The sequence below is a fragment of the Penaeus vannamei genome, chromosome 26, assembly GCF_042767895.1.
Source record: "Penaeus vannamei isolate JL-2024 chromosome 26, ASM4276789v1, whole genome shotgun sequence".
NCBI classification, from domain to species: Eukaryota; Metazoa; Arthropoda; class Malacostraca; order Decapoda; family Penaeidae; genus Penaeus; species Penaeus vannamei.
In genome coordinates, this window is record NC_091574.1 from 4,324,789 (window position 1) to 4,347,288 (window position 22,500).

At 40.4% G+C, this 22,500-nt stretch overlaps 1 protein-coding gene across 1 annotated transcript in view; it reads right to left on the minus strand.

The window, feature by feature from the left end:
• Positions 1-2,927: 2,927 nt before the first annotated feature.
• Positions 2,928-22,500, minus strand: part of ebo (ellipsoid body open) — a 25,808-nt gene continuing 6,235 nt past the window's right edge. Inside the window, exons 3-23 of the mRNA XM_070139940.1 lie at positions 21,623-21,826; positions 21,236-21,433; positions 20,721-20,880; positions 20,396-20,521; positions 19,791-20,008; positions 19,036-19,262; positions 12,800-13,030; positions 12,083-12,149; positions 11,687-11,866; positions 11,231-11,460; positions 11,017-11,106; positions 10,613-10,787; positions 10,190-10,327; positions 9,618-9,801; positions 9,158-9,313; positions 7,217-7,394; positions 6,692-6,883; positions 6,021-6,198; positions 4,895-4,984; positions 4,374-4,514; positions 2,928-4,210 (exon numbers count right to left, since the gene is read on the minus strand). Of these exons, the coding sequence (XP_069996041.1) occupies positions 4,109-4,210; positions 4,374-4,514; positions 4,895-4,984; positions 6,021-6,198; positions 6,692-6,883; positions 7,217-7,394; positions 9,158-9,313; positions 9,618-9,801; positions 10,190-10,327; positions 10,613-10,787; positions 11,017-11,106; positions 11,231-11,460; positions 11,687-11,866; positions 12,083-12,149; positions 12,800-13,030; positions 19,036-19,262; positions 19,791-20,008; positions 20,396-20,521; positions 20,721-20,880; positions 21,236-21,433; positions 21,623-21,826 (3,465 nt within the window). The 3' untranslated portion in view covers positions 2,928-4,108. The remainder of the gene's footprint in view (positions 4,211-4,373; positions 4,515-4,894; positions 4,985-6,020; positions 6,199-6,691; positions 6,884-7,216; positions 7,395-9,157; positions 9,314-9,617; positions 9,802-10,189; positions 10,328-10,612; positions 10,788-11,016; positions 11,107-11,230; positions 11,461-11,686; positions 11,867-12,082; positions 12,150-12,799; positions 13,031-19,035; positions 19,263-19,790; positions 20,009-20,395; positions 20,522-20,720; positions 20,881-21,235; positions 21,434-21,622; positions 21,827-22,500) is intronic.

The window sequence follows — 22,500 nt, forward strand, 5'->3', positions numbered from 1 at the left end:
TTTCTTATAAAATGCTCTTCCTGTCTGCGTAACAATGAACTCTTGTGCATTTCAAAGTTTAAGAGAAAACAATTTATTTGCCTATAAAGCAAGTTCTTTCCCCAAAATAGTGGAGAAAAATGGTCAATCTTCTTTCTGACAAAATTTCAAGACATGCAATGGGCTTTGGGTCTAACAAGCACAGAAACTGAAGATTAAGTTTCATCATTCAGACAAAAAAGAAAAAAAAAAATCAGAGCAGAAAACTCACATATAATCTTTCAATTTCCATTTATTTTAATTTGAGTGTTCTTTAGAAAGTATATGATCATTTCAATTTTTCTTTTGGTAGTATTGTTATAATGGGTCATGATTTGGTCTGGGTTCAATGAAAGGAACTTCTAATGGAGACTGGCCCTATACTAATTTTGCAAGGATAATTAAACTATACATCACATTCATGTGGTTATGACCTAAAAACATTGCAATTAACTATCTTGAACTCTACAAAATTAAGGAGATATTTCCTGTGTGTTTGTGTGCAAGTGTGAGTGTGTGTGTGTGTGTGTATGGGCATGCAACCCTGCATGTGGGTGTGGGTGAGTGCATGAAAAAGGGTGTGTGAGAGTGAGTGAGGGAACTCTACACAATTAAGGAGATATTTCCTGTTTGTGTGCACATATGTGTAACAGTGTGCAAGGGTATGAGTGTGTGTGTGTGTGGGGGGGGGGGGGTGCATGTGGGTGTGGGTTTGCACATGCGTGTGGGTGAGTCTGCATGAAAAAGGGTGTGTGAGAGTGAGTGTGTGAGTGTGTGAGAGAGTGTGTGAGTGTGTGTGAGTGTGTGTGAGTGTGTGTGAGTGTGTGTGAGTGTGTGTGAGTGTGTGTGTGTGTGTGTGTGTGTGTGTGTGTGTGTGTGTGTGTGTGTGTGTGTGTGTGTGTGTGAGTGAGTGAGTGAGTGAGTGAGTGAGTGAGTGAGTGAGTGAGTGAGTGAGTGAGTGAGTGAGTGAGTGAGTGAGTGTGTGTGTGTGTGTGTGTGTGTGTGTGTGTGTGTGTGTGTGTGTGTGTGATAGAGAGGGGGAGACAGTTAATCAGAATATCTGCACAACTGTACCCACTTTCCCCATTTTAACGATACTACTCCTAGTTATTAATTGTATATTTTTTCCCTCTTTATGAAGACATGATGTAAAATATATCTTTCTAGTATAACAGAAAGGTAATCTATCTTGAGATAATTTTATACCCCAGAATAGAGACTTAGGAACTTAATGCACTTAACCATGCCTACTCAATGAAGTTTCTTCCACGAACCCAACTCATGATTTTCCTTGTACTCGCTTCGGTACTTCTGTTTGAAGTTTAAATGACAGAAAAATAGCTTCAGCGAACAAGTCTCCATGGCTGTGTCATGCATTTTGCACAAATCTTTTTTAATGTTTTTCTTTTTTCTTTCTTCTATAAACGTCATTTACACTGGAACTAGATGGGAAAAGGAATGTCTATCTAATAAATTGGAATGTACACTGAAAATTATCTTATATATTTATATAACTTTTTAAAAATATGAGCAATGCCTAAAAATCCATAAAAAGATGATATAAGAAACACGGAATGCACATTCATATATAACTTGTGTTTAAACAATTTTGTTATTTTGATAAGCATGACAAAAACCTTATATGATTTGAAAAAATATATGATATTGATTATTTTCCTTATCTACTTTCATATTTTACAGTTTTAACTCTTAAACTTACAATACAGTATTATTTACTGCTAATCTTATTAAACCCCATTTTACTCACAAAAGATAATTCAACCCATTAAACAGAATAACCAAACAATGATAAAGAGATGCAAAAATTTGCTGGAATGCTCTACCTGTTACGAATGTATCCATGGAAAGCAAAGTTAATACAATATATATATATATACACACATATTAACATGATGTGGAGTATCTACATCAATGTCTTATGAATGAAAATTTGCACAGATGATGTTACATATCAAACGTGGTGTCACAGTGCCACTTATATACTTGGTTTGTCCACATCAGAGCAAACTGAAGAGATTGTGCTCAAGAAACCCTTTTACGTCACTCAACTGATCTGTTAAACATAGGTTGAAGACCATTTAGCATACAGAACCTAAACTAGGTTCAGCTGATAAAAAAGGAATACTGGTATCATTAAACCTTATACATTTAACATTATATGCAGGATCTGAGAATATCAAGAGCTCTAAGCATTTAGGCATATTTATATGAAGTGCACACACTTTCATGACTCCTCTTCACAAAATACAAGACTACTCATGATAATCTTTTTTTTTTCTTTTTTCTTTTTGAAGGTTTAAAGACAAAAATACAAACATACATTCCAGATTCAGTCCATAATTTAGCAAGTACATAACAACTCAAAACCAAGTCACAAAATTGGCAGTGCAACACCTTTCCTGGAACCAAACATTTTCCAAGCACTTCTGTCACAGTGTGAGGAACTAAGGTTTACACTTAATTAAATGAATGCACTCTAATATATACTCAAATTTTGGGTGGCTGGCATATCTGACTGTATATTGGTCCACAAAACTTAAGCACATATTTATCACATGGGTCAACGATCACAGACATAGGCTGCAGTCATCCTAACTCTTTAGTTTAAGTAAAACTCATAATTTTCCTCGGCTGAATTTACATAAAAAAGGAAAAATGCCGTAAGGGGAAATAGGAAAGGAATCACTTGGATTTGTAATTATACATCATGCAAAGTGGAAAAGAAAAGAAAACATAAGAAAAAAAATGAACACAAAGGGACGGAAATTCTTGTTAAAGCACTAAGAGCATTAAGAAGTCAAAAAGGTTTTGTAAAGTCAGAAGGATTTCATTTTACCATGAAAATCATATTGTAAAGAGGTATTCATTTTGATTTTTCTTGCACATCAAATCATGCACATGTATCCCTAGAAATACAAGACATTTGATACGCACAAAACAGTGGACTTCTTTGAATAAATGCAGTTTCATTTACAACCAAATTGCTCTGACATTCAGCATTAGGATATGTCAGTTATTTTCAATTATCATGAAGAAAAAGAAAAGTAAGATGAAATCATGTTTAAAAAAGTAAAATATCAAACTATTGAATGCAACCTTTAAAATAAATACAAACAGGAACAGGAACTCAAACCTGGCATACATACCCAAAGCAGCAAGTGTAACTACACGAACCTTTTACAGAACACAAAACATTACCAGAGAAGTCAATTCAACAAATCATTCTCAACGCTGAAGGCCATCATAATACTTAACTGACAAATTCATTCTGACTTGAAAATAGAACCATATCTAAATAACATGAATTTCCCTTCATAACTGACTGCACAGCTTGTCAGCAAATGATGAAAAAGACAAACTTCAAATTACTAATGTTGATATTTAGAAAAATCTGAGACCATTTCATGTTTAAGACTGAAATCTTTTACAATTCTTCCAATTCTAGCAATATCCACTTAAGTCTGTATTGAAATTGGGTAAAAAAATCTCCAATTAAAAACAATGTTTCAGTATAAAGACACAAGTACTCTGCTTTCACTTAAACAATGTCTCAGTATAAAGACACAAGTACTCTGCTTTCACTTCCAAACCAAGTTTTTCTAACTAGAATCTTTTGTCTATGAAGCAGACCAGTTGACAAAGATTACGCTGCAACACATGTAGCTGTAAGCATCAAGTAACAGAGCGATAATATAGTGAAATTAAACATTCCGCACTAGCGTTAGCTTGTACAATATAGTTTCAGCATTTTGCCTACAGATTTCCAAGACTAAGTGCTAACGGTGTTTGGCAATGTGGAGGAAGGGGGGAGAGGTTGTTTCTGCACAAAGGGTAGCTAATTCCTAGACTGTCAATATTCAGCCTTGGTTAAAGTAAAAGAGAAAGAAAAGTAAAGAACCATAAAGGAAAAAATGTAAGAGAAACTAAAAAAAGGAAAACCCATAAAACAACCAAACTGCTCTACTTGCAGTATCCTTTTCAGAATAAAATGCATACCTAGTATAATGAGGTTCACAAACACGTTGGTTTCTCATAAATATTCCTGGATGAATACATGCACATGTTAATACTATAACTTGACTGTGCCAGGAGGTAGACTAGCATTGCAGGTTCGGTAGTACCGTAGGTCATTGATAAATCGCTGGACATTCTGGGTAAATGTTGGCAAGTCCTGGTAAAAACAGGAGTTGCATTAGTGATCACTTTCTATATCTATGAAATTTATAATTGTTATTATCAATTCACCATCTCTGTCTATTAGTAACTATGTTCAGCCAATAAATAAATAAATACTGGACACATTTTTTTTTTCTATGATAAAAAAAATTACTTACTGTATCAGTTTTGAAGTTCTCTTTCAGTGTTGTTCTTTGGTCATTATCTAGCCCATCCATATTCTGAAGAAAGTGGACAACAAAGGCCGAGAAAAAGGTGTTGAAATCTACAGAGGCCATGTTGTACACCGTGATAGTTATCTGTGGAATGTATAAGATACATATCTGTCATATCAATGTGATCTTTTCTCACTGGTCCATCTATTCCTCTTTATTTGTGAAAAAGAAACTTGATCAATTACGTATTTCCCCAAGAATAACTCAAGCCTGACTTTTTGAATCAGCAACAATATTTTAATTAACTTGTATACTGCAAAACTAATTGTTTCTGCCTTATAAGGTAAAGTATGTCATTATCACTTGCAGAAAGTTCATCAGAGCACAACACAATAAGCACACTAAATTCACAAACTGCACAGTCATACAAATCAAAGAAGAAATACACTGTGGCATCAACACTAAGTAATTACATTATAAATATTTCTTCTGCAGCATGTATAAACCTAGTAAGTCAGACCTACCTCCTCCTGAAGTAGGTCCTGAGATCGATGCACCAGCACCTGCAGCAGCACGGTGATGAACTGGCCCAACATGGAGTTTCGGAATACACCCTGGCAATACAGATTTTGTTTCAGATTGTGTGGTATAACTCATGGATTCATTAAGATATTTGGCACGTATCACCACAATCATGGAAGGATAAAATGTTGCTATTCAGATGAATGTGCAAATAACTCAATAACAGTGCCCCTTCATGTTCAAGATGCATAACAGATAAAATATACAAATTTAAGTACAAAAGTGTGTACACATATGAAAAAGAGAGTGAGGAGAGGAGAGGGGAGGGGAGGGGAGGGGAGGGGAGGGGAGAGGAGAGGAGAGGAGAGGAGAGGAGAGGAGAGTGGAGGAGAGCAGAGGATAGTAGAGTAGAGTGGAGGAGAGGAGAGGAGAGGAGGGAAGGAGAGGAGAGTGGAGAGAGGAGAGAGGAGAGAGGAGAGAGGAGAGAGGAGAGAGAGAGAGAGAGGAGAGAGGAGAGAGGAGAGAGAGATAGGAGGAAGGAGAGAGGAGAGAGGAGAGAGGAGAGAGGAGAGAGGAGAGAGAAGAGAGGAGAGAGAAGAGAGAAGAGAGAAGAGAGAAGAGAGAAGAGAGAAGAGAGAAGAGAGAGGAGAGAGAGAGGAGAGAGAAGGGAGAAGAGAGAAGAGAGAGAGAGAGAGAGAGAGGAGAAGAGAAGAGAGAGAGAGGAGAAGAGAAGAGAGAAGAGAAGAGAAGAGAAGAGAAGAGAAGAGAAGAGAAGAGAAGAGAAGAGAAGAGAAGAGAAGAGAAGAGAAGAGAAGAGAAGAGAAGAGAAGAGAAGAGAAGAGAAGAGAAGAGAAGAGAAGAGAAGAGAAGAGAAGAGAAGAGAAGAGAAGAGAAGAGAAGAGAAGAGAAGAGAAGAGAAGAGAAGAGAAGAGAGGGGAGAAGAGAGGGGAGAAGAGAGGGGAGAAGAGAGGGGAGAAGAGGGGAGAAGAGAAAATGAAGTGAAAAAGAAAAGAAAAAGAAAAGAAAAAGAGAAATAGAGAAAGAGAAAGAGAAAAAAAGAAAGAGAATGAAAGATAAGACAGACATAAATATAGAGTAAAATACAATGATACACTTTCCTCAACCTACCTTGTGATACAGCTTGTATTTTGAGTTCAGCGTTTCCAAGGCTTCTAAATTCTGCTTGAAGATGGTGATATCTGGCTGCATGAATGACTGGCCAAAGGCTTGCATAATCTGAATAAACTGAGCTTCATTTTCGATTGAGTCCCAGTTTCCAGCTCCTAGTGATATGTGGACAGATGGTCTGTTGACAGTAAAAAATCTAAGTAAGTACATACATAATAACGGCAGTGCGAAACAAAATATTAAGAACTACTTAGTCACAAAATTTGATCAAATGTTACAACGGAATAACTAACACATGATGAGACTATCTACTAAAGGCTAAAAACCTGTTTGCATGTGCATATATGCGTGTGAGGCAACTATGTAACTTGAAAGTTGGATAATGAAGTGCAACATCAATCTCTGTAAAATCATTATTATTACTTACCTGTCAATTATTAAATGATTATTACAACCTGTCATCCTGTCACTGATCTTCACCAACTATCTAGTGCAACTTTACCTCCATAAATACAAATTAGAGTACAGGTCAATTACACAGAGGAATAATTAATCAAAATCAAGTTAAATTATTTCCAGTTACATTAGAGCAGAGGTTTGAGTCAAGTGGTCAATACCTAGTGAGTTCTTTCTTGACTAGTACACACATTGATAAAAAAAAAGCCACCCACCTGAAGAAATACTTCCAATTATGTTCTAAGAGGCACCTGAGGAGCTCAAACAATGGACCTTTTACTTCAGGTGAAGCACGCTCAGACACAACAGGGTAAATGTGGTCCATGCACAGTGTGATGGTGTTGGGAATGAACCTCTTGAAGGACTGACCGGGTTCACTGACGATAAGTTCTAGTAATTTTAGGAATCTGTAAAACCGGACACACTGATATGTAATGGTCTCTTTAGTGATCCCTTGCTAACTCTTACTAATTCCTTTTTATGATACATAAAAATGGGGTTAGTATAAATTCACCTTTTCATTTTCACGACCAAAGAAAGATGAAAAGTAAAAGAATCTTGTTTCTTTTATATAATACATAAGAAATTTCCAAAATCTATTTTCTATTCCATTTCCTAAAGATAAATTAAAAAGATGAGTAAAAAACAATATCAACAGTATCAATAGTTACAATAATAATGGTAAAAACTGCAAATAATACTACATCAGTCGAGACCAACCCCACCCTTGCACAACCTACTTCTCTAACACCCTGACAGCCGCAGGGTTATCAGCTGAGATGGCCAGCTGAAGATGGTGGCGGGTGGTAAAGACATCCAGGAAGGTCTGGATGGTGGCTTCAACACGCGCAGGTCCCAACTGGACTCGAAGAACTTGCATCACCACTACCATCAGCGCCAGGATCTCTTCACAGACACCTGGGGAGGAAACAAAGAAAAAAATTTTGGTGTTACATAAGTTTAACAGAGAAATATATACTCTCTTCCACTGCAAATTGTTGCAAAATATTAATAAAAACTGACATTCACTGTATTGTCTTTCAAGTGTTCTTTCATTTAATTTAAATACAGTACTACTCGTCAAGTCTTTTCTATATAAATGTGATCTCGAGACCCAGAAACAATAAATGCCTTTCAGTTATCTTTCACAAATAACCTTGTGAATATGGTATGAAAGTCAAAATCAAGCTGCTGCTTGCACTTTAGTAAGAAAATAAACTTTTGACTAAAACTTTTGACTAAATTCTTGGTATTTCCTCTGATTTCTTACACTAGCTTTATGAACCACAGAAAAGTTTTTTGTCTTTTTTCTATATGTCTTCATTTATATATATCTATATATATATTGTAACTATAATATTCTCTCTCCCTCTCTCCCTCACTCCCTCCCTCATCAATTAAAGTCCTTGTCTTCTAGGGTATAATATAATAAAACATCATATACACAAATCTTTTATTTTGTTTTTCTTTAAATATTTTTTCATTATCTGAAAAATACAGCAAAGTAGGAAACAAAACCATCTTAATCCAGATGATAAGAGAGACTAAAATAAAAGATGTAGCTCCAAGCCTTCAATAAAATAACAAATCAAATAAATGATGTATCCAAGCCTGGAACTATGTAAGGCTGCCCCTTTTGGTACTACATATCAGTTTTATGTCACATTTCTATTTCAAAATGTTGGTTGCAGAAATTAACTAAAATCTGTGAAAATTGGTTGGGAAGATTTATATGAGAATGAATAATATTTTTTGAGGGTAAACTAAAATGCTGATCTCCATATTCCAAAAACAATTATCTGAAACAGAATCAGATTAAAATGGTAAAATTCAGTCATCCAACATGCCTTATGCAATTAATCACTTTCAATCATACCTTCTCAGTAAATATAAGAAAAACATTCTGGCACAACTGTGTGTAACTTAAATAAAATGGCTAATTATCATAGCTCAAGAATTAGCATTATCTTAACTGACTACAGTTAGACAAACAATTACAATATTTTATTGATCCCTTGGGGATAATTCCAAAAACAATGTGACACTCAAAAATGTGAAAATTATTTCTACTGATCAAACCTGTTGTCTGATTATCCACACAACAGTGATAAATTGTTCAGGGAAAAGAAAATCAAATCATTACTGAAAGAAAACCATACTTTTAAAAAGATCTCCAGTAAGATGATTTTGCAAACTGCACTTGGGAGACTCTTCCAGCCAAGTACATGCAGCCCATCACATCATGCTTCAAACTTCATGAATGCCATCAAGCCATTCAACAGGCATTCATTCCTTTTATCATTTTTCTCCTAGAGTCATTTCACAAAATGTAAAACAAAGCACTCAACAAACCAAACCATCACTTCTGAAGACCGCAAAGATAGAAAATACTTTGGAAGGACAGTGATTGGTTCTAACAAAGCAGCAACAATAATCGTCTGTGGAATTACCCTTCTATAAATCAGCTTCAAGGTTCACTTACTTCCAGGGTGGAATGTAAGATGACCCTACAAGGGACATCTCTGTGAGCTCTGGCCTTTTGTACACTTCATCAAGCTGAAATGATGATGGCACAGCAGCCATGGGGTGTTTAGAATGTGCAAACTTTACTATGTGAATCAACAGAACGCTGTTGAAATGGCAATAGTTCTATTATTTTACACAGCAAGGTGTTCACTTACTTGAATGCTGGACATACACTGGGAACAGCAGTATGGCCTGATGGATTATGTCTTGGATGCAGTGGTAGTACAGCTCTCGGCTCGCTTTGTCAGTGCTGTTCAGTTCTTCCACTTGGTACCTTATGATGGACAGTGTATCACACAACTTTGGTGCTACTGTGGATGCAGAAAGAGGAATCTCACTTCACTGAAATTCTTTCAACTCCTGTATAAGCAAAGATTGTAAGTTCCAGACAATCATCAAAATATATAACTGATAAACACAAGCATGTCAGGAGGAACCTGTTAAGAAATGCGGAAAAGACAATAAAGAATTATTGTAAAAGGAGGACCCCGCATTTGACAAAAGGCAATGGCGTTAGCAAGAAAGAGAAAGACTCTAAGCTATATCAGTAGACTAAGTAACTATGAAAAAAACGGGGAGAGGAACAATCACTTGTGCAAATCATATATAACTTACTGCTCTCCTGCATCGTCTTGTCATCTGCTAAGGTTTGGACATTTATCTTACGGACATCACTAGTGAATGAGTTGATGAATGTGGTGAGATGATGCTTTCTAGTTTCTAATCTGTGGTCCACAATAAAGCTCGGCCACGGGAGTAAGAGGAAGTTCACTAGAGCACGTAATAATAACCGCCGGACCTGCAAGAAATTTGCATAAATGTCATGCGAGCTCACTGAGAGGAAAAAAAGAATCCTGAAGCTGATGGTGGTGGTTTTACTTGCTGGCAAACTTTGATAGGAGGCCTTATATCTTGATACTATTTTTTGGTTATATTATGTAGTAAGCCTATTCATCATTAAAACAGAGCTTTGTTATAATTAGTATCTCGTTACAATCTAAAGCTAATGAATTAATTCAATTATAAACAATTTACATCAAAAGCAACTGAACATGAAAACAATTTTTCAATGCAACATCAATCAAAGGTAAGAAAACAACAATTCATAACAAATAAAATGCCCCAACCAGTTTTGACCCCAAACTACTAGGAATCCTGCTCCAACGGTGAGAGAGATCCCTCCATACCTTAACATCTGAAGAAACAGATGGTGCCTGAACATAGAGAGACTGCACTTGGTTCATCTCAAGCGCCACTGGTGACCGCACCATCACAGAGAGGGACAGCAGTAATTGCACTCCACAGTTCACAATTAGTCCTGGGGCCTACATTACCGAAACAAAAGTGTCTATTTTAGTAATACCTTCATTACATATAACAAGCACTTTTCAAAGTCTAGTTAGGGGTCTCTCTACTGCACATTATTTATTTCCAAAATCTGATGATGCACTTATATAAATTTAATTATGCTAAGAAAAGACTGCCAATATTGATGTCAACAGAGGATAATGCACAATTATCAGTGGCAAAGTCAACTACCTACAAGAGTAAAATAAGTTATCCAGCACTTAAATATGAAAGTGAAAAACAAACTGCTCTTTAAAACTCACCCCAACATTGAGCACATTAGTAGCTGCGACTAGCATCTGTTTATTGATAGTATGGCAGGTATCCTGGTGCTGATGTGTCTGTGTGCCTCCAGGATACACTTGCACAAACTGCTGACCGTATAACTGAGACAGCCAGTGAACCCAGGCTCGCAGAGTCGACAGAACCTGGGCATGTCTGTGAAAAAAGTTTTGCATGAACAAGGTCGGTAACATTCATAGTCTTATACTGATACATCAAGAGATATTTTGCAATACAGAAATAGCTCACCTAAAATCTTACTAATGAATTCTATGATTTAAGAAGTTAATATGAGAATAAACTTCTGGTACTCTAGTCTAAATCAATATCTCCAAACATATATATTTTACTGGTATTTACAAAGGCATGGGAAAAGGGTACTTACACTTCCACAAAGTCTGAATGCAAAACATCCACCGCTGTCTCCACCTCAAACAACTTTAAGCCTGTGCTGAAATTTGCCATTTCCACAAGCCTGAAATACATTGAAATACATTATCATATTGTTAAAGTTGAGCACATATCTGTTCTGCATATATAAGATGTTAAACTATATACTAAAACATCAATAAATTCTGTTGAGATACTACATAACTTACTTTTCTATGACTTGTATAGCTGTTGCCGACCTCTTGGGCAACTCTTCCCCTAAAAAAAGGGTTGAAAATCGACCAATAGCCTGAAGGAGTGAGGATAAATCCCGTAGGAGGCAATGAAGTCGTGGGCACTCATGCTCTGCTGAAATATTCAGTCTCCGTCTGCCATTTTGTTCCACCATGTTTGACTGGAGGGTAAGGTAGATTTTCGTGGTCTCACACCAGGGATCATACTGCAATGGAGAGGTTCTTTTATTTTAGAACATGAGGTTATAATGTGCCCTGAAAGTATGTTTCATGTACTTTCACAGTTATGCTACTAAACCATTTGTAAAATCTTACCAATAAAAGTTCATAAAATGTAACATAAGATGGATTACAAGAATTCACACACAAAATGACACGCACATTTTTACACATAAAAATCAAGAAAGATGAAGAAAGCCGAACAATACCCACCACTAACGTAAATATTTGGTCTGGCAACAAGTCTGCAATCTTGGCCAGTAACTCCAAGTTCCTTGTGAAGAAGGAATGCCACTCAGACACTTCATCACTAGTTCCGATTTCTCCATAATAGGACTCGCAGCCTTCCGAGATCTCCTCACTGATCTCGTGATCAAGCTCCTCTAGTTCAGCCTTGGGTTGTAGAGGTTGGAAATTTTCATTAATATTAAACATGTTTTACCATATTTTCATTTTGTAAGTCAGTAATATGAAAGATGACAAAAATGCAATTAAAGATAGGCAATCTTATAACTGTTCTATTTTCTTAAAAGTTCATCAAAACAGGTTTTAATAAATATTTAATCAAATTAGTTTTGTTCAGTTCAACCATACATATATTTTACAAACCTGGTTGTGTCTCAGCTGTATCTTGTGCAGAATCCCTTGAGCAAGTGATATCAAAGCATCTTCATACCTGCCACAGAGAGAATTCCTGTTACATAGTCACACCTCAGTAATCTTTTTTTTTCTCTACTGCCATAAAACCAAAATTGTGAAAAATATAAATAAACAAAATCATACATTTCCAGCTATTCTAATACAGAATCTAATATATAATGAATAACAACTAATTGCGTATATAATAGTAATCCTAACAATATTAGGTCCCACAATTACCTTTATCTCTTCCATGAACACATTTGAAAACATAAAACAATAGGTCTAAAGAAAATATCACTAAAAATATGCAAAACCATTTCACAAAACTCTTAATGTCAAACATTACATCCAAATACCAAAGTGAAGCAACGTTGGTGATGGCAATGATAGTTATACTGATAAAGACAGATGAGGGACACTCCCAGCCTCACAACTGGCTATAAGCCAAGATATAGAGTTGAACAACAATTGCTTAACACCTGCATATGTGCATTATACTGTCCACTGTACAAACAAACAATTTTTTTTTTTTTTTTTTACTGCATTAGTATAGTTAAGTATCTTGAAACCCTCTACCGTGATTCAAATTAAGGTGTACAAGAATGTGGACACCCAAAGTTATTGTGGCTGGTATGGTATCACTTTGAAATCACTATTGAAACTGTACCAACAAGCATTCCTTACCTTGACACTGCATTTCTGTCCTCGGCTCCTATAATCTTGGATGAAAGATGGTCTAGGAAAATGCCCCATACATCCAGGCAATTGAAATAGGCCTCGACAGAATGCTGATGGAATGTATATCGGAAGAGAAGAGAGAGAAACTCAAGGACTGGGAACTGTGAATTATTTTCAAATCTTCGGAGATGAACGCTCACAAATAACCTCAGAAACTCTGAGAATTTGTCAATATAGCTGGAAATAAAAAAAATTAAAAAGTAGAATTAAAATCAGATGCTGGAATATATGATTGACTTATATTTTCATAGTAAAAAAAGACACTTAGTATCAAAGTAGCATCAGAACCCAAGTGATAATACAAAATTATGAAAAATGTAATAATAGCAGTTCTAATAATAAATGCAGGTGAATTTTTATCAAAGCCATGTAAGTATATATATATATATATATATATATATATATATATATATATATATATATATATATATATATATATATATATATATATATATCTTTCCCCCCTCCTTTTTTTTTTTTTTTTGCAAAATCATTGACAAAATAGAAGTGCTTTCTAGGTTTGTTGACACACACACACACACACACACACACACACACACACACACACACACACACACACACACAAAAAAAAAAAAATTCTCTCTCACCAACATCCTCACTCTCCCCAACCTCCTCACTCTCCCCAACCTCCTCACTCTCCCCAACGTCCTCACTCTCCCCAACATCCTCACTCTCCCCAACCTCCTCACACTCCCCAACCTCCTCACTCTCCCCAACCTCCTCACACTCCCCAACCTCCTCACTCTCCCCAACCTCCTCACACTCCCCAACCTCCTCACTCTCCCCAACCTCCTCACACTCCCCAACCTCCTCACTCTCCCCAACCTCCTCACTCTCCCCAACCTCCTCCCTCCCAACCATCCTCACTCTCCCACACATCCTCACTCTCCCCAACATCCTCACTCTCCCCAACATCCTCACTCTCCCCAACATCCTCACTCTCCCCAACATCCTCACTCTCCCCAACATCCTCACTCTCCCCAACACCCTCACTCTCCCACACATCCGCACTCTCCCCAACCTCCTCACTCTCACCAACATCCTCACTCTCACAAACATCCTCACTCTCACAAACATCCTCACTCTCATAAACATCCTCACTCTCATAAACATCCTCACTCTCCCACACATCCTCACTCTCCCAAACATCCTCACTCTCCCAAACATCCTCACTCTCCCACACATCCTCACTCTCCCAAACATCCTCACTCTCCCAAACATCCTCACTCTCCCCAACATCCTCACTCTCCCACACATCCTCACTCTCCCACACAGCCTCACTCTCCCAAACACTCTCACTCTCCCACACATCCTCACTCTCCGAAAGATCCTCACTCTCCCAACCATCCCCACTCTGCCCAACATCCTCACCCTCCCAAACATCCTCACTCTCCCAAACATCCTCACTCTCCCAAACATCCTCACTCTCCCAAACATCCTCACTCTCACAAACATCCTCACTCTCTCCAACATCCTCACTCTCCCAAACATCCTCACTCTCACCAACATCCTCACTCTCCCAAACATCCTCACTCTCCCAAACATCCTCACTCTCCCCAACATCCTCACTCTCCCAAACATCCTCACTCTCCCCAACATCCTCACTCTCCCAAACATCCTCACTCTCCCAAACATCCTCACTCTCCCAAACATCCTCACTCTCCCAAACATCCTCACTCTCCCCAACATCCTCACTCTCCCAAACATCCTCACTCTCACCAACATCCTCACTCTCCCAAACATCCTCACTCTCCTCAACACCCTCACTCTCCCAAACATCCTCACTCTCCCAAACATCCTCACTCTCCCAAACATCCTCACTCTCCCAAACATCCTCACTCTCCCCAACATCCTCCCTCTCCCAAACATCCTCCCTCTCCCAAACATGCTCACTCTCCCAAACATCCTCCCTCTCCCACACATCCTCCCTCTCCCACACATCCTCCCTCTCCCACACATCCTCACTCTCCCCAACATCCTCACTCTCCCCAACATCCTCACTCTCCCAAACATCCTCACTCTCCCAAACATCCTCCCTCTCCCACACATCCTCCCTCTCCCAAACATCCTCCCTCTCCCAAACATCCTCCCTCTCCCAAACATCCTCACTCTCCCAAACATCCTCACTCTCCCAAACATCCTCACTCTCCCAAACATCCTCACTCTCCCAAACATCCTCACTCTCCCAAACATCCTCACTCTCCCAAACATCCTCACTCTCCCAAACATCCTCACTCTCCCAAACATCCTCACTCTCCCAAACATCCTCACTCTCCCAAACATCCTCACTCTCATAAACATTCTCACTCTCCCAAACATTCTCACTCTCACAAACATCCTCACTCTCACAAACATCCTCACTCTCCCAAACATCCTCACTCTCCCAAACATCCTCACTCTCACCAACATCCTCACTCTCCCAAACATCCTCACTCTCCCAAACATCCTCACTCTCCCAAACATCCTCACTCTCACCAACATCCTCACTCTCACCAACATCCTCACTCTCACAAACATCCTCACTCTCACAAACATCCTCACTCTCACAAACATCCTCACTCTCACCAACATCCTCACTCTCCCAAACATCCTCACTCTCACCAACATCCTCACTCTCCCAAACATCCTCAGTCTCCCAAACATCCTCACTCTCACCAACATCCTCACTCTCACCAACATCCTCACTCTCACCAACATCCTCACTCTCACCAACATCCTCACTCTCACCAACATCCTCACTCTCACCAACATCCTCACTCTCACCAACATCCTCACTCTCACAAACATCCTCACTCTCACCAACATCCTCACTCTCACCAACATCCTCACTCTCACAAACATCCTCACTCTCACCAACATCCTCACTCTCACAAACATCCTCACTCTCACCAACATCCTCACTCTCCCCAACATCCTCACTCTCCCCAACATCCTCACTCTCACCAACATCCTCACTCTCCCAAACATCCTCACTCTCACAAACATCCTCACTCTCCCAAACATCCTCACTCTCCCAAACATCCTCACTCTCACCAACATCCTCACTCTCACCAACTTCCTCAGTCTCCCAAACATCCTCACTCTCCCAAACATCCTCACTCTCCCAAACATCCTCACTCTCCCAAACATCCTCACTCTCCCAAACATCCTCACTCTCCCAAACATCCTCACTCTCACCAACACCCTCACTCTCCCAAACATCCTCACTCTCCCAAACATCCTCACTCTCCCAAACATCCTCACTCTCCCAAACATCCTCACTCTCACAACCATCCTCACTCTCCCACACATCCTCACTCTCATAAACATCCTCACTCTCACAAACATCCTCACTCTCCCAAACATCCTCACTCTCCCACACATCCTCACTCTCCCACACATCCTCACTCTCACAAACATCCTCACTCTCCCAAACATCCTCACTCTCCCCAACATCCTCACTCTCCCAAACATCCTCACTCTCACCAACATCCTCACTCTCCCAAACATCCTCACTCTCCCACACATCCTCACTCTCACAAACATCCTCACTCTCACAAACATCCTCACTCTCACCAACATCCTCACTCTCACCAACATCCTCACTCTCCCCAACATCCTCACTCTCCCCAACATCCTCACTCTCCCAAACATCCTCACTCTCCCCAACATCCTCACTCTCCCCAACATCCTCACTCTCCCCAACATCCTCACTCTCCCAAACATCCTCACTCTCACCAACATCCTCACTCTCCCCAACATCCTCACTCTCCCAAACATCCTCACTCTCCCCAACATCCTCACTCTCACCAACATCCTCACTCTCCCAAACATCCTCACTCTCACAAACATCCTCACTCTCCCAAACATCCTCACTCTCCCAAACATCCTCACTCTCACCAACATCCTCACTCTCACCAACATCCTCACTCTCCCCAACATCCTCACTCTCCCCAACATCCTCACTCTCACCAACATCCTCACTCTCCCAAACATCCTCACTCTCACCAACATCCTCACTCTCACCAACATCCTCACTCTCCCCAACATCCTCACTCTCCCAAACATCCTCACTCTCACCAACATCCTCACTCTCCCAAACATCCTCACTCTCACCAACATCCTCACTCTCACCAACATCCTCACTCTCCCCAACATCCTCACTCTCCCAAACATCCTCACTCTCCCCAACATCCTCACTCTCCCAAACATCCTCACTCTCACCAACATCCTCACTCTCACCAACATCCTCACTCTCCCCAACATCCTCACTCTCCCAAACATCCTCACTCTCCCCAACATCCTCACTCTCCCAAACATCCTCACTCTCACCAACATCCTCACTCTCCCCAACATCCTCACTCTCCCCAACATCCTCACTCTCACCAACATCCTCAATCTCCCAAACATCCTCACTCTCCCAAACATCCTCACTCTCCCAAACATCCTCACTCTCCCAAACATCCTCACTCTCCCCAACAACCTCACTCTCCCAAACATCCTCACTCTCACCTACATCCTCACCATCACCAACATCCTCCCTCTCCCAAACATCGTCACTCTCCCAAACATCCTCACTGTCCCCAACATCGTCACTCACACCAACATCCTCACTCTCCCATACATCCTCACTCTCCCAAACATCCTCATTCTCCCAAACATCCTCACTCTGCCCAACATACTCACTCTCACCAACATCCTCACTCTCCCAAACATCCTCACTCTCCCAAACATCCTCACTCTCCCAAACATCCTCACTCTCACAAACATCCTCACTCTCCCAACATCCTCACTCTCACAAACATCCTCACTCTCCCAAACACCCTCACTCTCACAAACATCCTCACTCTCACACACATCCTCACTCTCACAAACATCCTCACTCTCCCAAACATCCTCACTCTCACCAACATCCTCACTCTCACCAACATCCTCACTCTCCCAAACATCCTCACTCTCCCAAACATCCTCACTCTCCCCAACATCCTCACTCTCACCAACATCCTCACTCTCCCAAACATCCTCACTCTCCCAAACATCCTCATTCTCCCAAACATCCTCACTCTCCCCAACATCCTCACTCTCACCAACATCCTCACTCTCCCAAACATCCTCACTCTCCCAAACATCCTCACTCTCCCAAACATCCTCACTCTCACAAACATCCTCACTCTCACCAACATCCTCACTCTCACCAACATCCTCACTCTCACAAACATCCTCACTCTCCCAAACATCCTCACTCTCCCAAACATCCTCACTCTCACACACATCCTCACTCTCACAAACATCCTCACTCTCACAAACATCCTCACTCTCCCAAACATCCTCACTCTCCCACACCTCCTCACTCTCCCCAACATCCTCACTCTCCCCCACATCCTCACTCTCCCAAACCTCCTCACTCTCCCAAACATCCTCACTCTCCCAAACATCCTCACTCTCCCCAACATCCTCACTCTCCCACACATCCTCACTCTCCCAAACATCCTCACTCTCACACACATCCTCACTCTCCCACACATCCTCACTCTCCCAAACATCCTCACTCTCACACACATCCTCACTCTCCCAAACATCCTCACTCTCCCACACATCCTCACTCTCCCAAACATCCTCACTCTCACACACATCCTCACTCTCACAAACATCCTCACCCTCACCCTCTTTTTCTTTCTCTTTCTCATTCTCATTCTCCCCCTCACTCACGCTCTCACCCTCACTCTCACCCTCACCCTCTCTCTCACCCTTTCCCCTCACTCACCCTCACCCTCTCTCTGGCCCTTACCCTCTCCCTCTCTCTGGCCCTCACCCTCTCCCTCTCTCTGGCCCTCACCCTCTCCCTCTCTCTGGCCCTCACCCTCTCCCTCTCTCTGGCCCTCACCCTCTCCCTCTCTCTGGCCCTCACCCTCACCCTCTCTCTCGCCCTCACCCTCACCCTCTCTCTCGCCCTCACCCTCACCCTCTCTCTCGCCCTCACCCTCACTCTCGCCCTCACCCTCACTTTCGCCCTCACCCTCACTCTCGCCCTCGCTCTCGCCCTCACTCTCGCCCTCGCCCTCACTCTCGCCCTCACTCTCGCCCTCACTCTTACTCTCGCCCTCACTCTCACTCTCGCCCTCACTCTCACTCTCGCCCTCACTCTCACTCTCGCCCTCACTCTCTCTCATACTGTCCCTTACCTAGAATCTAATAATTGCAGCCGAGAGGTGGTCGTGTTGGGCTCGTCTCGCACAAGCCTCTGCAAGAGCTGGAATGTGTTTCTGAACATCTGGAGCAGAAAATCCTCAAAATCATGTGGCACACAGTTCTTGCTCATGATCTCGTTGATGGCACCCATGGCTAGAACACCAAGGGAATCGCCAGACATGAAACTGTTATCGAGGGATCCGTTGTGGAGCTTATTGTGCTTTGGGGGGGGAGGGAGAGGGAACTTGGCATTAGTAAACATTAGCCAACACTTCAACGAAATCTAAAGAGTACACAGAACATGTAATCTTAAATGTAAAAGAAAGAAAAAATAAAATAAAATAATGACAATGTATTTATATAACAGAATGATTTCAACAAAGTAAATCAAAATTGGTGCATATAATACTATACTACCACCTCACAAATGTAAACAAGAACCAAGGCAAAAATAAATACAAACACCATACAGATTTTCACAGCTTGTTAAATTCTATAATGAAAATACTAAATACAAAACTTAAGAAACAAAAAAGGGTTAATAATAAAGCCTTTATCATAGATTGTGGGTAATTTGGGATTAAGCACAGATCCTCATTATTGCTTATTTCACAAACACATCTTAATTATAGCATAATGACAATCTTCACAAATTTACTTAAGAGGAAATAATCAATTCTATCAACCAAGTGAGAGCAACTGTTCCAGGCCTAATGCCTGTGAAGTAACCACTTCCAGCAAGCCTCACCTGTGGGTCGGCTCCTAAAGAAGCAAAAAGGAATATTGTATTGAGCAGGTGAGGTGTTATGAGCGAGGAGAGGGGGATCCACGAGAACAAGTGTGTTAGACAGTTCAATGCCAGACACGCTACGGTTTCACTTTCTGAGTCAAGAGGGGGAAGGACCCATCCCGTGCGAGAACTTGTTCCACTCTCCAGGTTGTGAAACATGTTGCTCAGCAAAGTACCTGTGGGGATGAGGCAGTTATTTCAGTTCTTGGATCTTTCTTTTTTTTATATATCATTTTTTCCATATGGAGTTAAATTTATAAATATAAATACATAAAGTATGCCTGTCTAAATATTAACTCCTTCTATCTCCCTTTAAAAATCACAACTATAATTTTACTTTCCCTGTACTGTTATTTGTAATTTGGAACAAGCAAATTTATATAAACACAAAACTATATAATCAAGACACCTGGGCATCCCCTGGTGTACACTTCTACATCCCTACATCTTGAGCTCTATGTTGCAGTTCTTGGGCTAAAAATGAGTGATTACACCATCAAAATCCTATTTACACATTGCTACAACTGAGACATAAACATATAAGATAACGAAAGGCCACTCACCTGTTTGAATGGGAGAGGAGGAGAGGCCAGAGCGGCTGGGGGAATGGCTGTGGGAGTGTGTTGGGGAGGGAGGAGGGGTTGCTGTCACTGCATTTTTGTGTTTGTCTACCACACCTTCTAATAAACCTGTCGACAGGATTGATGGTAAATACATATCATAAATGAGAATGAAGTGTTAAAAGCAATACGTATGTACATACATACACAGATATATAGCCAAGGATGTATAAATGCACACATACCATCATAAAACTAAAGACATGACCACACAAACCACTATGTAGCAAACTTTTCAATAATAGAATACATCAAATGCTGTTCTTACTAGACAGAAGGCTAAGCATAGTTGGGACTTGCTGAGATAATAACCGCCGCAGTTCCGTTCTCCGAGAATAGGACAGCTCTTCTCTCGGGCATGCTAATTCCTCACTGATAGTTTGGAGGAACACAATACACAAAATGACTGTGTCTGGACTTCTGGCTAACTGTAAAAAAGAAGGGATTTAAAGCATGCTCGATGAATTGTATAAAAATTGTATAAATCCATTAAAGGGACCACATTTTTTTTTTATCATATGTGGCAAAAAAATTTGGGTTTGAAATACTATATCTAATTCATTGTTGTTTTTTCTTATTGTTTTAAGTATCACTTGAAAAAAATGACACCTTTTAAGTACCCTTCTATTTGATTTTTAGCAGAGAACAATTTACCCTTTTCCATTATTGAGCTCCCTAACAAAAGTCAATTATAACATTATGAGATACCCTTCCCAAATTATGAAAATAAAACTGTGATAAAAGCCTTATCTTATCGACACTGAACAAACTTCAAATACTTACAGCTAAGACATTGGTGAAGAAATCAGGGTAGAAATGAGGCCATGACAGGCGAGCAATATCTACAACCAATTTGACGAGCTTGTTGCGGATGTAGTATGGGGCCACCTTGTGGTTCTCCAAAACAAAGCGATAGAGAGTGGACCGGATCTCGGTTCTCTCGTCTGCCATGAGGCCTACCCATTGCTTGTTGATGATGTTCTGAGATGGAATTGACAGGGAACGATATAATTATAACGCATCATACTACACCGTCAGTAAAATATCTTCATAATGTACACAATCTCATTCATATAAATATTCCTTGTCCTGACATAAACAGACATACATAGAAAAAAACTGTACATCTACTAAAGGAACTGTTCGATCAAACTCTATAATGACACTTACTTCTAGGGTGGTGAGGCAGTACATAGACACATAAGAGTTGCGGGTGTGTGCTACGTAGTACAGACATTGCTTCCAGGCCCCGCGTTGTTGTCCAAAATTAGATAGGATGGTCTCAATGTCACGTTTTCTGACATTGGTTGTGGCTGGACCAAAGAATTCATTCATTAACCCTTCAAGGGCGTGGAGTGATTCTTGATCTGTGGTCTGAGAGGAATGAATGGAAACAGAATTAAAATTAGAGATTTTATGATGGTGAGATGTATCCTGTTTTCAGAGCTCTGACCATATGACATATTCAACACACACTCACACACACTGTGTGCCTGTGTCTGTCTGTCTTTCTGACTGATTGTCTCCCTCACTCCCTCTCTCTCTTTCACATACATGCATACATACATAAAAATACATATACAAACAGACACAGATACAGACATGCACTTGCACTTACATATGCACATACACATGCACACTCATACACACACACACACACATTCATGCATGCACCCACACTCTCATGCATTTATGCACACATACACACACATGCACACACACACACACACACACACACACACACACATTCACACATATTCAAACACACACACACACACACACACACACACACACACACATTTATATCTATGTATATATGTAAGCATATCATGTGTGTGTGTGTGCGTGTGCGCGTGTGTGTGTGTGTGTGTGTGTGTGTGTGTGTGTGTGTGTGTGTGTGTGTGTGTGTGTGTGTGTGTGTGTGTGTGTGTGTGTGTGTGTGTGCGTGTGTATGTGCGTGTGTATGTGCGTGTGCATGTGCGTGTGTATGTGCGTGTGCATGTGCGTGTGCATGTGCGTGTGCATGTGCATGTGCGTGTGCGTGTGCA